This window comes from Elephantulus edwardii, unplaced genomic scaffold (assembly GCF_000299155.1).
Source record: "Elephantulus edwardii isolate Elephantulus edwardi_28Jun2011 unplaced genomic scaffold, EleEdw1.0 scaffold00449, whole genome shotgun sequence".
NCBI lineage: Eukaryota > Metazoa > Chordata > Mammalia > Macroscelidea > Macroscelididae > Elephantulus > Elephantulus edwardii.
This window is the reverse complement of record NW_006400199.1, coordinates 658,760-672,160: the sequence shown is the minus strand read 5'-3', so window position 1 is coordinate 672,160 and position 13,401 is coordinate 658,760. Positions and strand designations below refer to the sequence as shown.

The following is a 13,401-nucleotide window of genomic DNA, read 5'->3' as shown; positions in this document are numbered from 1 at the left end:
ACTCCTGTGATAATCATAATATGCTATCATATATTACTTTTAAACTGTTCTCTCCCTCATCTGTTTCAATTCAGTATACATAATCTATCCAGTTTTTCTGTCTTACCCCAACCTTGATGCCAGTTCTTCCCTTTTTGTTCTCCAATTCCAGCTCTTTGCACATTCCATGATAGTAATGTGCTTTGTCCTCCCAAGCTCCTCCCAAGCTGCCCTTGGAAATCTTCTCTTCAGCTCTTTTACTTTGGCATGTTTTACTTTTGCTTTGTTTTCTTAATGCTTCAGTGCAAATTTTAGAAGTTCTTCTAATATTAATTTAGGTTTTTACTTTGTCCTCTGTTTTTTGTAATGACCTTTTCCTTTCTTCATGGATGTTACCATTCCACAATTCATCTGGTCTTCAACATTGGTGTTAAATGTCTGAAACCTATTCCTAAGATGATTTTGCAATTCAGATGGAGTTGATTCAAGATCATAACTTTGTTCCTGTGGACTTTTTTTCATTTTCTTCGGCCTCAATTTGAACTTGTAAATGAATAATTGATGGTATGACCCAAAGTCCGCCCCAGTCTAGTTTTGACTGCTAATATTGAGCTTCTTTGATGATTTCTTGCACAAATGTAGTCAATCTGATTCCTATATAGCCCATCAGGTGAGATCCATGTGTAAATTGTTGTTTGTGTTTCTTTAAGAAGTATTTGCAATGAATGAATCATTGTAAATACAAAATTCATTCATTCTATTTCCAGCCTCATTTCTATCACCAAGCCCATATTTTACAACTACTATCCCTTCTTCACTGTTTCCCACTTTTGCAACCAGTCACCAGTTATCATTAACACAAAGGGTGCATTCTCTCTCTCTATGTATTTAATCTGTATGCTGAGCAAATTATTTGAGAAGCTGGACTCTATGAAGAAGAATGTGGCATCAGGAATTGGAGGGAGACTCATCAATAACCTGTGTAATGTAGATGACACACCTTGCATGGTGAAAGTGAGGAGGACTTGAAGAACTTGTTGCAGAAGATCAAGGGATACAGCCTTTGGTATGGACTGCATCTCAATGTCAAGAATCCACAGTTAACACCCTTAGTGTCAGCAGTGAGGAAGTAAAGAGATGCATTGCACTGAGAAAATCTGCAGTTAGGGGCCTTTCCAAATTATTGAGGAGGATAATCGGGATGGGAGTGTCGGAGACAGTGCGATTGGCACAGGACAGAGCCGAGTTTAGGGCTGTTGTACATAGGGTCGCTATGAGTCGCAAGCGACTCTACAGCACATAACAACAACAACAACAACAACGATAATCAGTTTGAGGACTAAAGTGCATCTGATTCAGACCACTGTCTTTCCAGTCACTTGCTATGCATTTGAGAGCTGGACAATGAATAAAGATGAACTATGGTGTTGACAAAGATTATGAAATAGACTTTATTCTGCGAAAAGAAAAAATAGGATTTGGGGGGGGGGGCTCTGGTGGCCTAGTGGTAAGGAGCTGCACTACAATCCCAGAGGCGCACGGTTCGAATCCACCAGCTGCTCTGCCAGGGAAGGAGGGACAATCTCCTCCTGTACCAGTCAGATCTGATTTGACAGTACACTCACACAAAAATAATAAAATAAAAAAAATTAAAAAAATAGGACTTAGGAGAAGTATGCCTGTATGCTCCTTGGAAATAAGAATGGCAAGAATTTATCCTACTTACTTTGGACATGTTCTCAAGTGGGACCAGTCCATAGAGAAGGACATGAACCTGGGTAAAGTACAAGATGAAGGGGAAAAGAGGAAGACCTTCAGGAGATGGACTGAACAGCGGCTATAACAAATGGACTCAAACACAGTCTAGCTGTCAGGACAGAGTTGAAGCAGCAGGTGCTTCATTCTATTGTATAGAGTTACTATGAGTTGGCACTAACACAATTATATCCAACAAGATAATTTAATCTTATCTCTTAAGACTCTGAGAATCATATAAGCTGGTAGTTTGATGAAGTGTGTCTTTAATTTCATCCTACTTCTATGTTCAGATACACAAAATAGAGAACCAGAAAGACTTACTCAGTATCACAGAAAAGATGTGGCATTAATTTGGTTCTATCTGACTAATTCTATCAGGAGCCTTAACAATCACCTCACCTTTAACAAAGGAATAAAAAAAGCACCTGCAACGACAGACTATCACAAAACAAACTCCCCAAAACCTTTCTTAAGTGAACTTAAAAACAGTGTAAGCCAGCAACAAAAGGAATAAAAAGCCAGGCAGTATACAGAGGAAATTTGTCAAGAAATCTATACATAGAAAACATTTTCCTCACATTATCCAATTATAGCTTGAATATTATCACGCTTCTCTGCTTTAAATAAACAAATAGTTTCTTTTGTATAATACTCACCCTCCCAAATTTCTTATTATTTATAATAAAGACTTCATCTTAATGCTTTTAGATTTTTATTCTATACTATGTTAAGCTCGGTTGCTTCCTATTTTAAAAAATAATCCTCTAATTTAGAAAATGCTATCTGGAGGAATACTCTTCCACTTTGTACATCAGTCCTTGTCAATGTACTGTATGAAGTACCCTGGTTTTGCTGTGATGCTGAACCTTTTGCATTGAGGTATCAAATACCAGAATGGCTCCTCAATGTGGACAGTGTTTGGTGGAGCTCCCAGCTATAAAACAGGTTTGGAAGCAGGAGTGGCATCCACTTCCTAAGTCACATGTCTCTGGAAAATCTATTAATTTGGAGAAATGACAATAGTTATGGAAAGGCATTAAGTCTTTTGTTCATAGAGTTGTTATGAGTCTTGCTTGACTCAATGGCATTCAACAACAATAACATGATATCATTTTAATGTTTGGCTGCTGTTGTCGTTGCTGTTGTGTACTGTTGAGGTATTTAATTGCATGGGAAGATCCTTCTCCCACAGAGCAGCTGGTGAATTTGAACCACATGCCTTGGTGATTGTAGCGCAGCTTCTTGCCACTAGGCCACCAATGCCTCCTAATGTTTAGCTACACTCTAGCAATTCCAATGTCTCACCAAATATCCTAATTTGGATATGTCTGGGTGGATACTTGTCTCATATCAGAATCTATTACATTTCCAAATCTTTGCTGTTATTTTTTTAATAAGGTGCAGCTATTAGAAAAAGCAAAAGCTCAAATAAAATGTTTTCCAAAATTAGATTTCACTCAGTTTTCCCTCTCTACAACAGGAATCATTGTAGAATCATTTGCAAAACAGTACTCCAAAAATATATGTATATGGAAAGAATTCCGTCTGGGAAAGGCAAAAATAATCATTACATAAAATGTGCTTCAGATGTTGTTGGAAAAATAGCAGAATTGAAATGACTTTACAACTCAGTGCATTGGTGGTACACTGCTCAAAAATCACCTTACAGTCACTTAGGGAAGTTTTTTGGGTGTTTTGTGATAGTCTATCCTTGCAGGTGATTTTTTTATTCCAACGTTAAAAGTGAAGTCATTGTCAAATTTAGTGTAAACAATCAGCAAAAGTCTAAATGATAGATGGCTTTGAATTCCTAGGTATGTATGCTAACAATCCTAATTATCTAAGCCTTTCAAGGGAACTTTTTAAAATTTTTTAAATTTTTTTTTTAATTACTTGCTGTGTGCTGTCGAATCGGATCTCACTAGCACAGGAGGAGATTGCCCCTCCTTCTCCAGCGGAGCATCTGGTGGATTCAAACACAGAAGACAAACAGCTAAACAGCCTGTAGCCTGACACGTTTGAGAACTGGTTACCTAGAGTCAGGATTTCAGATGAGCTTTTCAAGCAAAGTAGAAAAGTGGAAAATAGCAGGTTTTCGGGTTTTACAGCCTAAATTTAGTCTTAGCACTGCCACTTACTGACCTTGAGACCCTAGACAAGTCCTACCTCACCTTTGTGAACCTTGGAAGCCTCTCAGAAAGATGCAGCTTGCAAAGACAACCTATACGATTTGTTTGCTCCCAGTAATTCTGCAGCTGACTTCACTGGGATTCTACCTTTACTCACTTAAGAAATGTGAAGCACTTTGTTCCATGCGTTGTGCTGGCAAATGCAATAATGAGCAAGACAAAGTTATTCTCTTTGTGAAACGTTCACCATTTCCCGATGGGGACAATGCCAAGCAGTGTAACAGAGGCATGTACTGGGTCTTAGGGGAACATTTGTTGCTGATTGCAGCTGAGTCAGAACTGACTCATGGCTGACCCTGCAGTATGTTTTCAGAAGCTGTAAATCACGCAGGAGGAAATCACCCATCTTTCTGCCAAGAAGCAGCTGGTGAATTCAGACTGCTTGGCCCGGGGTTAGCAGCCCAATTCCTGGGCCACTAGAGCTCTCTATGGGTACATTAGGGGGAAGGAAGGAACTGGCAGGGATGACTTTCTAGAATGAAGAAACTGAAGCAGCACTCAGGGCTCAGCTGAGTCTCATCATCAGGTGCCACTGAGTCACTTCCGATGCATGAAGATCTCCTGGTGTCAGCTTAACACTGTGTCCCAGAGAGTATTCAAGGCTGATTCTTCACAAGTGGACCAATCAAGCCTCTTTTTCTGGGACACTGGTAGGTACACACAACCTCCAATCCCTCAGTTACTGGCCCAGTGTGCTAAACATCTGTACCTCCCTGAGTCTAGCTCACAGCCACTACCAAGAAGAAAACTTTTCCCTGGATCCATGGCCATGGATAAAGCACTAGCTTAGTTACCTAGTGCTGCTATAACAGAGACACCACAAGTGGATGACTTTAACGAAAGCTATTCTCTTACAGTTTAGGAGACTAGAAGTTCAATTTCAGGATACAAGCTCTCAAGGAAGGCCTCTTCTCTGTCAGTTGTAGAGGCAAGAGCTTGCTTTCTTTTAGTGTCTATAGGTCTGGTGTTCCCTGGAGACTTCCATGTCTTCTGGCCTTCAACAATGTCAAGGAGTTTCATTGTGCAGGAGGCAGGCCCAAAAAGGATGCACTCCACTCCGAGTGATTATTTCTTAATGGTGCTAAGGGTCACCCCTTTGAGGTCATTTCCTTCTTTTTTATCTCAAGTGGGGAAAGGTATATTAAAGGCTATATTACAGGGAAACTTTCGTAATGTAATGTGGGATTAGGGCTATAATGGGATTGTTATTGTTGATTGCCTTCAGTTAAGCACAACTCATTGCAACCCTATGAATAAAGATTAGGGAGTATTATAGTCTACTCTTAATCCTCCTACAAATATTTGGTTTATCAAATCCATTATATAGCTTCCAAATTGTATCATTATATACTTTGTATTTTTGGTGGGTACATAATTCAATCCATGGCAAGCACTATCATCTCTTATGTTGATGGAAAAAATATTATGATTTTTTTAAAGGCAGAGGTACACCTTCAGCTTTCACCCAAGGGGAAACGTAATGCCTGAATAGATTGGCTCCTGTCTCTAGTCTCTCCACCTACATGAGCAAAGGGAACCCAGCTAAGGACCCACACAGGGAAACACTGTGCATAGAAAGAATAGTGAGTCACACTATTTTCTATCGTCAAACACATGGGTGTTTGTGCCTTTCTATGACACAGATTTTTACTACTGGGTGAAAGGATAGGACTTGGAATATTATCTTTCTTACCACTTTGATTCCATCTCCCTCTCTAAATTTGAATGGAGTGGGGCAACAAGGCCCCTGATACATTTCCTAAGCTATACAGAATTAACAAGTTTTAGTAGGAAAATCGTGTGCACTGAAGAGCAGAGTTTATGAGAACCCTCTATTTTCTGTACATGTGCTGTTAGGGACCTCTCCAGAGTATTGAAAAGCAACGATGTCAGTCTAGAAACTAAGGTGCACCTGATCCAGACCGCAGTCTTTGTAATTACTTGCTATGCATCAGAGAGCTGGACAATGACTAAGGATGACAGAAGAATTGATGCCTTTGAGCTGTGGTGCTGGATAGGACTTGAACACACCATGGACCACTAAGAAAACAAACAGGCCTGTGTTGGAGAGGGTGAAACCAAGTTTCTCCTTGGAGGCTAGGATTTGGAAGCTCTGTCTCACATACTTTGGGCACATGGCCAAGAGAGATCAGACTGTGGAAAAGGACATCACACTTGGAAGGATGGAGGGACAGTGCAGGAGAGAAAGACCCTGGATGACATGGAATGATACAGTGACTGAGGCAGTGGGGGTTGGTGTGTTAGAATTAGTGAGACTGGCTCAGGATAGGGCAGGGTTCAGAGCTGCTATACATAAGGTTGCTATGGGTCACAAGCGACTCAATGGCACATAACAACAATAAACAACTATTTTCTGTAAAACATCATGAAAATGGAAATCTTTAAGATGAGATTCACTACATTTTGAGATATTGACAACATGGGGTTGCCAACCTATTCAAAATTACAGTGCTTTAGCACCCAAATATGAAACTGGAAAGATTATCCTAAATACCATGTTACAGATCCAAGTAAATTATCTATGGTAATCTTTCATTCTTTCAAAGGTCTGACATCACTAGAGTGTGCAGGCTACCGAACCTGACCAAGCTAACTTCTGGTGGCATGCTGTTTTTATTGGGTGCCATCAAGTCAAGATGATTCAAAGCAACTCTATGAACAACAGATCTGAACCCTGTCCAGCCCTGTGCCGTCTTCACAATCTGACACACTTGAGCCCATTGCTGCAGTCAATTCACCATGTGAAGGTCTTCTCTCTTTTGTCATCCCTTCACCTTTCCAAGCTTGATGTCCCTCACCAAGGAACAGCTTCTCTAGCAACATGCTTAAAGTAGGTGGGATGAAGCTTTATCATTTTTGCCTCAAAGGCATTTTTTTCCAAGACATATCTGTTCTTTTGCCATTCTATGAAATATTCAGTACTCTTTTCCAAGACTACAGTTCAAAGCATTGATTCTTCTCTCATTCTTATTCATTGTCCAGATTTCAGCAGCATACCCAGAGACTGAAACGATCATTACCTGAAACAGGTGCACCTTACTTCTCAAACTGACATCACTGCTTCTCAACCATTTGGAGAGGTTGCTAACTGCAGATTTTGCCAAACTCCTGATATCTCCTGACTGCTGGTATCAAGGGTATTGTGAACCCAAGTAAGGTGGAGTCATTGAACATTTCAATCTTTTCTCTATCATGAAATTGCCTATAGGTCTAGTGGTGAGAATGTCATTTTCTTGACATTGAGATATAATCCATATTGAAGGCTACAGTCCTTGATCTTCTGCAGCAAGTGCTTTGAGTTCTTACTTTCAGCAAACAGGGTTGTGCCATCTGCATATAAAAGTTATTGGTGCATCTTCCTTAAATCCTGATGCCACATTCTTCACAGAGTCTAGTTTCTCAAATAATTTGCTCAGCAGACAGGATAAATAGGGATGGAGAAAGGATACAATCCTGATGCATACCTTTCTTGATATTAAACCATGTAGTGTTCCCTTGCTCTGTTCAAACAACAGCCTCTTGGTCTAATTAAAGGTTTTATATAAGCATAATTAAATGTTCAAGGAATCTCATTCTTGTCAAAGTTAACCATAATGTGTTATGATCCACAGAGTTAAAAGCCTTTGCATAGTAAAATTTAAAAAACACACCAACAAACAAAAAAACCAAAACCAAAACCATAACAAAAAAACAACAACCCACAAACAGTCATTCTCCTGGTATTTTCTCCCTTCAGCCAGGATCCATCTGACAGCAGTGATCTCCCTGCCACAGACTCTTCTAAATCCAGATTCTGGCAGTTCTGTCAGTGTTAGTCAATGCTGAATGATCTTCAACAGCAGTTGGCTTGCATTTGAAACAATTTCTATTGTTTAGATTGTGGTACTGGAAAAGAGTACAAAGACCACCAAAAGAACAAACAAATAGATGTCTTGGATAATGTGCAACCAGGACACTCCTTAGAGACAAGGATGGTGAAACTTCATCTCATACACTCTGATAATGTTGATAGGAGGGGCCAACTCTTGGTAAAAGATACCATGCTTGGAAAGGTGGAGGGTTTGCAAAACAGAGGAATACTTTCAACAAGGTGGACTGACATGGTGACTGTGACAATGGACTCCAGTGCATCAGTGATGATGAGGATGGTACAGGACACAGCAGGTTTGTGGTTGACTTAACCACCTACCAACACTATAGCATCTAACTACAATACAACATAGAGGCTTTTCTTAATCCAGTCACATATATATTTTTACGACTATATTTTTAAAATTCCATGTGAGAAGTTTTAGCACTATGCAGTGATGGAAGCCCAGGACTTAAAATATTTTACTTTTTCTGAATTAAATTGTATGAGTAGTGGAGATGTTCAATAAACAACAGTAAGTTTTGATTGTAGGAAAATCTAAAAATAGACAAGATTGGTCTTTTATTAGACCCAGTATGGAGAAAAAGAGAGCAATGTAGTAATATGAGAAGTAATTAAAGTACTTAAAATGTTTTGAAAATAAACTGTGTTATAAATAATCATTATAAATAACCTAGAAATATTTAATCTTAAGTATCAAAGGCTGACCTCCAAATTGATTTAATAGCTGTCTTCAAAGATATGAATAGGTTCACTGGGCAACTACTTGATTGGTTCTTTTCTGTCTATTGAGAGCCAAACAAAACAAAGTGGATTTAATAATCAGTGAGGTAAATTTAGATTAAACATAAATAACACTGACACTAACTGCCATCAAAGACTGGAATAAACTTATCTGGGATATTTGTGCAAGCTGTTTCCTTGGCAATCATTAAGAATAGAAAATACAAAGCGCTTCGGTCTAAATCCATTACTTGGCTGCTAGGTGGGAGATCAAGGGCACCGAGGTGGGAGTTCGAGCCCGTGCCCGGGGGTGGGGGGTGGGGGTGGAGTCTGCGCATGCGCAATGACCTGTCACCCACCTCGATATCCCGATTAAGCTGTTTCACGATGGCAGTTATGTTCCTGATGTGCTCCTCCAAAAAGAGCCTGGCCAAGCGGTCGCCTCCCCCTTTGTTTTGCATCTTCTGCAAACTGTTGACGATGTCGTCTTTAATCCGGAAGGCGTGCTCCACCAGGGCAGCGGTGGTTTTCTCGTGGCAGAGGATCCTATCTTCCAATTGCTCCACTAGACTTACGGATGAATAGGGCGCCATGGTCAGAGACTGGCTGTGGCGGGGCATGGTGCGAACTCGCCTGCGGAAGGAAGGCACACTGAGAGAGGTGCTCACCGAGGGAGGGAGAAAACACAGCTAATCGATCCCTGCATGCTAACTGGGTTTCCGCCCCAGGAGAGTAACCAGACAACATCTGTAAATCACACCCCAGAAGAGTGCAGATCCTGGCCTCCATGTCCCAGTAAATTTATGCCCTCTTTCTTCTCCCGTCTCCAAAGCAGTGTTTACAAACTCAAATGCCTACATGGGTCAGGCATGTGACATAAATAAGTGAAGCAAATATCGTTGTTGTTGTTGTTGTGTGCTGTTGAGTCTGAACCAAGCAACAGCTGACTCTCAAGTGGGTTTACAGAGGCAGTCAATCCCAAGAGAGGAGACCATGCATCTTTTTCCAGGGGAGCAGCTGGTGAATTTGAACTATGGACTTTGAGTTGGCAGCAAAGGTCCTTAGCACTAGGCCATCCCAGTGGTGGGGAGTCTGCAGAGCTGGGAGAGAGATGCTCCCTGCCAACTCAACTCAATTCAACTCATTGCTGTTGAGTTGGAACCAGACTCAAAACTGACCCCAAGTGGGTTTTCAGAGACTATAGAGTGATTAAGAGGAAACTCCCATTTCTCACCTTCAAATCTGCTGGTGGATTCAAACCCCCAGAGAAGTGCTACCTTTGGGTTAGCTGCGCAACTCCCTATGGACTCTACCACCAGGGAGGGAACCATGATTCAACTCTATCCAAGCCTGACCATCTGAAAGGGAAGGTCCATTTCTCCAGATCTTTCTGATATTTCAGGAAAAGCTGGGAAAGCCAGACTGGTGTCTGAAGATGCCTGATTTTAAATGTTGAAAATGCATTTAATATATTTAAGATCATGCAGGGCTAGCAATGTACTTCTGTGAGAGTTTCAACTTACAGACTCCCAATAAACAACTTCTGAATAAAAAGGTTAATAGAGATTACTGGTTTCTAGTTATACTTTACTGTTACGGTAAATACAAATCCACTGTGGGGCTACTATGAAATCACCACCATTCAGGCTCACTGAGTGGTCGACAGCATCTCACAAATTGGAAGCTGACAGAGGAGATACAATACTTCTTTTGCCCTTGAACAAAACCATTCCTGAATAATGTAACAGCCACTGAGGCATCACTTATAATCATTATCACATTTACTAGCAGGCCTCAAGAGATTGGTGGAAAGAAAAAGTATACCTTAGATGCATATTTTCCATATGTTATACCTTTCCTTGGTGACAAGAGAAGGAAATACAGTGCTCCGTTGGGCCATTTTCTTCTTAATAATTCACATCTGTTAACAAAATAAGCATTAAGTTATTTAATAGTTTATATCTAGAATTTAAATACCTCAAAAACTAGTTATTAAGATACTAATGGGATAGTAAATTATGTTGGCACACTGATATTATTAAATGTCTCTTATATATTAAATAAACAACAAATGTTTCCAAATTAGAGGAAAAGAATAGAGCAAAATACAAATGCTTCTGAAATTTATATTGCCAAGACCTAGACAAATCAGTTAGGATTCTAAAATGGAATTTCCTTAAGTTTCTTCACTCCTACATCTCAAGCTTGATAAATCAGCAAGTTGGTTTCTTAAGCAAGTTCATTCAGTCTTGTACTATTCTTAAGTTTTTTAAAGAAAACAACTTTAAGTAAGTATGGTGACAACAAATTTAGTAGATTCCACAGCAAATTAAGAGCACTTGTTTCTAGATTAATCTCAAACAAAACAATACATAATGACTGTGATCTGATTTGAGGAAAGCTATTTATTCTCTGAGAGGATGAGAGTGATAGGCTCATTAAAATGTTAAATCTTTATTATTACAGATATAATCATTCATATTACATCTTGCATCTGAAGAACACCTGATAATCACAAGTGATTAGGAATCTGAACAAAACCACAGGTTTTAAAAATATTTTATTATAGGTTTCTCCTCATTATTGTTAATTGCCTTAAAATAATGAATGCCTAGTAACTGTGATCTGATTGAATAATTAGTTCTCATTTACATGCTATCTTCAGAATGTGTTTCTGATTGAAACCATTGTTTTGGCATCATCTCCCCAGTGATTTATTTTTAGAGTTTCAAAATGTGAACATTTCACTTTCCTAGACAAAAAACTTCGAATTTCAAACAAATATCACATTTAAAAAAAGGAAAAAAAAGTCATGCCAAAAAAATAAGCTATGATGCCCAAGGAGTTCTTAAGTTTTCTAAGTTAACAATTCTAGCCATTTTGAGGTGGGGGGGGGGATTAAGCTAACGAGGAAATAGTATTCTTTATAATTATAAAATATCAAACCTTTAAGTTGCAAGATATCTTAGTTGAGATATTAATATACAAAACAGCTCAAATTATAAAACACAAGTTCTTAACCAAAACTAACAGCTCGATGGTCCAAATCTACCCATACTTGCCTTGGAAGAAAAGCCCAGCAGATCTACTTCCAAAAATGTCATAGCTTGAAAACTCTACAGAGCATAGTTCTACTCTACTAGCATGGGGTCACTATGAGTCAGAGTTGACTGGACAAGAATTTCTTTATTTTGTCCATTTTCATTAATTTTGCTGTTGTTTTTTGAAACGGAAGACCAACACAGACCAAGAAGCAAGTATTCAAAAAGAATGAGGAGACATGGCATCAGGGAAGGTATGCATCTTTTCACCATACTGAATCTATATATTGAGTAAATATACACGCCTACATATGAAATACAAATATATATGACGAATGTGGCATCAGGATGGCAGTAACATTCACCAACAACCTGCAGATGACACAGCCTTGCTTGCTGAAAGTGAAGAGAACCTGAAGCACTTACTAAAGAAAATCAAAGGCTATTAGCATTCAATGTGGATTACATCTCAATATCAAGAAAACAGTCCTCACCACTGGATCATCAGTCAATGAATGTCCTGACAGATGGAGAAAAGACCAACTGTCAACAGTTTCATTTTACATGGTTCCATAATCAAGACTCCTAGTAGCAGCAGTAGAGAAATTAAAAAAAACCATGTGGCCTTGGGAAAATCTGCTGCCAAAGACCTCGTTAAAGTGCTGAAGAGCAAGGATGACAGTTTAAAGACTAACTAGCCTCATAAGATCAGATATTGCACAAGACCATTATTGTAAACATAGAAGGATAACTGAGCAAGATGTGTATAAATGTTCAAAAGGGGAAGGAGAAAGGGAGAAGGGGTGGAAAGGGAGGAAGGAGGGAAACCCGTAGGACAGCAGGGGTTAGTGGGCAGATTGTGGGAGGTGGTGAAGGAATAGAAAAGATTCAATGGGGACTTGAAAAGATGGGCTAATGATACACATGGATCATAAATTATGTCAAATACAATGTATATGAATGATTGTATAAAGCACAATGCACATGAATGAAGCATAATGTAAATTAAAATTTGCATAAAACACAATGCACATAAAAAACCCCAATGCACATGCATGGAACACTATATGAGTAACTGTATGCAAACCAATAAAAGAATAAGGGGAAAAAGATTAAGGTGTGCCTGACCCAGCTATGGCATTTTCAAAAGGTTCATATGCATGCAATAGCTGAACAATGAGTAAGGCTGACAGCAGAATAAATGTCTTTGAAATGTGGTGCTGATGAAGAGTACTGAATATCCATGGACTGTCAAAAGAACAAACAAATATCACTTGGTCTAAGTGCAGTTAGGATATTCTTTCAAGGCAAGGATGGTGAGACTTTATCTCATACTTAGAGCATGTTATGAAGAGGTGGTGGTGGTTGTTAGATGCAATACAAGTGCAGTAGTCAGCTTTTCTGAAACACTCAGTAACGCCTGTGAATTAATGGAGACATGGAATCCTCTTCTCTGAGGGTCACTGCATTCATCTAGAAGTATCTGGTTTGAGCTACAGATACCCAACAACATTAGCTTTCTGAACAAGGAATCAATATGCCACTAACTGGGATCATTTTCAGTAACAAAATCTTCCTATTATCATGCCCCTATGCACTCTTCATGATGGGAAATTTCATATGACATGAGTTCACAACACTCACATTGGTGTTTCTTCAAAAATATGCTTTTTTTATGAAGCTGTGAATATTTGCTTGCCTGTCCCCTTGGTTTGCTATTATGAACAGCAACAAGAAGTACCATTTGAAAATTCTGTGCCAGAAGAATATGATCTGTGGTACAGATCAATACAGCTAAAAATAAATAGGACACTGGATT

The 13,401-nt window shown here is 39.2% G+C and overlaps 1 protein-coding gene across 1 annotated transcript in view; it reads right to left on the bottom strand.

Moving 5' to 3' along the window:
- FAM81A (family with sequence similarity 81, member A) overlaps positions 1–10,385 on the bottom strand; it is a 122,271-nt gene extending 111,886 nt beyond the window's left edge. The window contains exons 1-2 of the mRNA XM_006902784.1: positions 10,366–10,385; positions 8,901–9,174 (exon numbers count right to left, since the gene is read on the bottom strand). Coding sequence (XP_006902846.1) covers positions 8,901–9,174; positions 10,366–10,385 — 294 coding nt within the window. The remainder of the gene's footprint in view (positions 1–8,900; positions 9,175–10,365) is intronic.
- Positions 10,386–13,401: the final 3,016 nt, after the last annotated feature.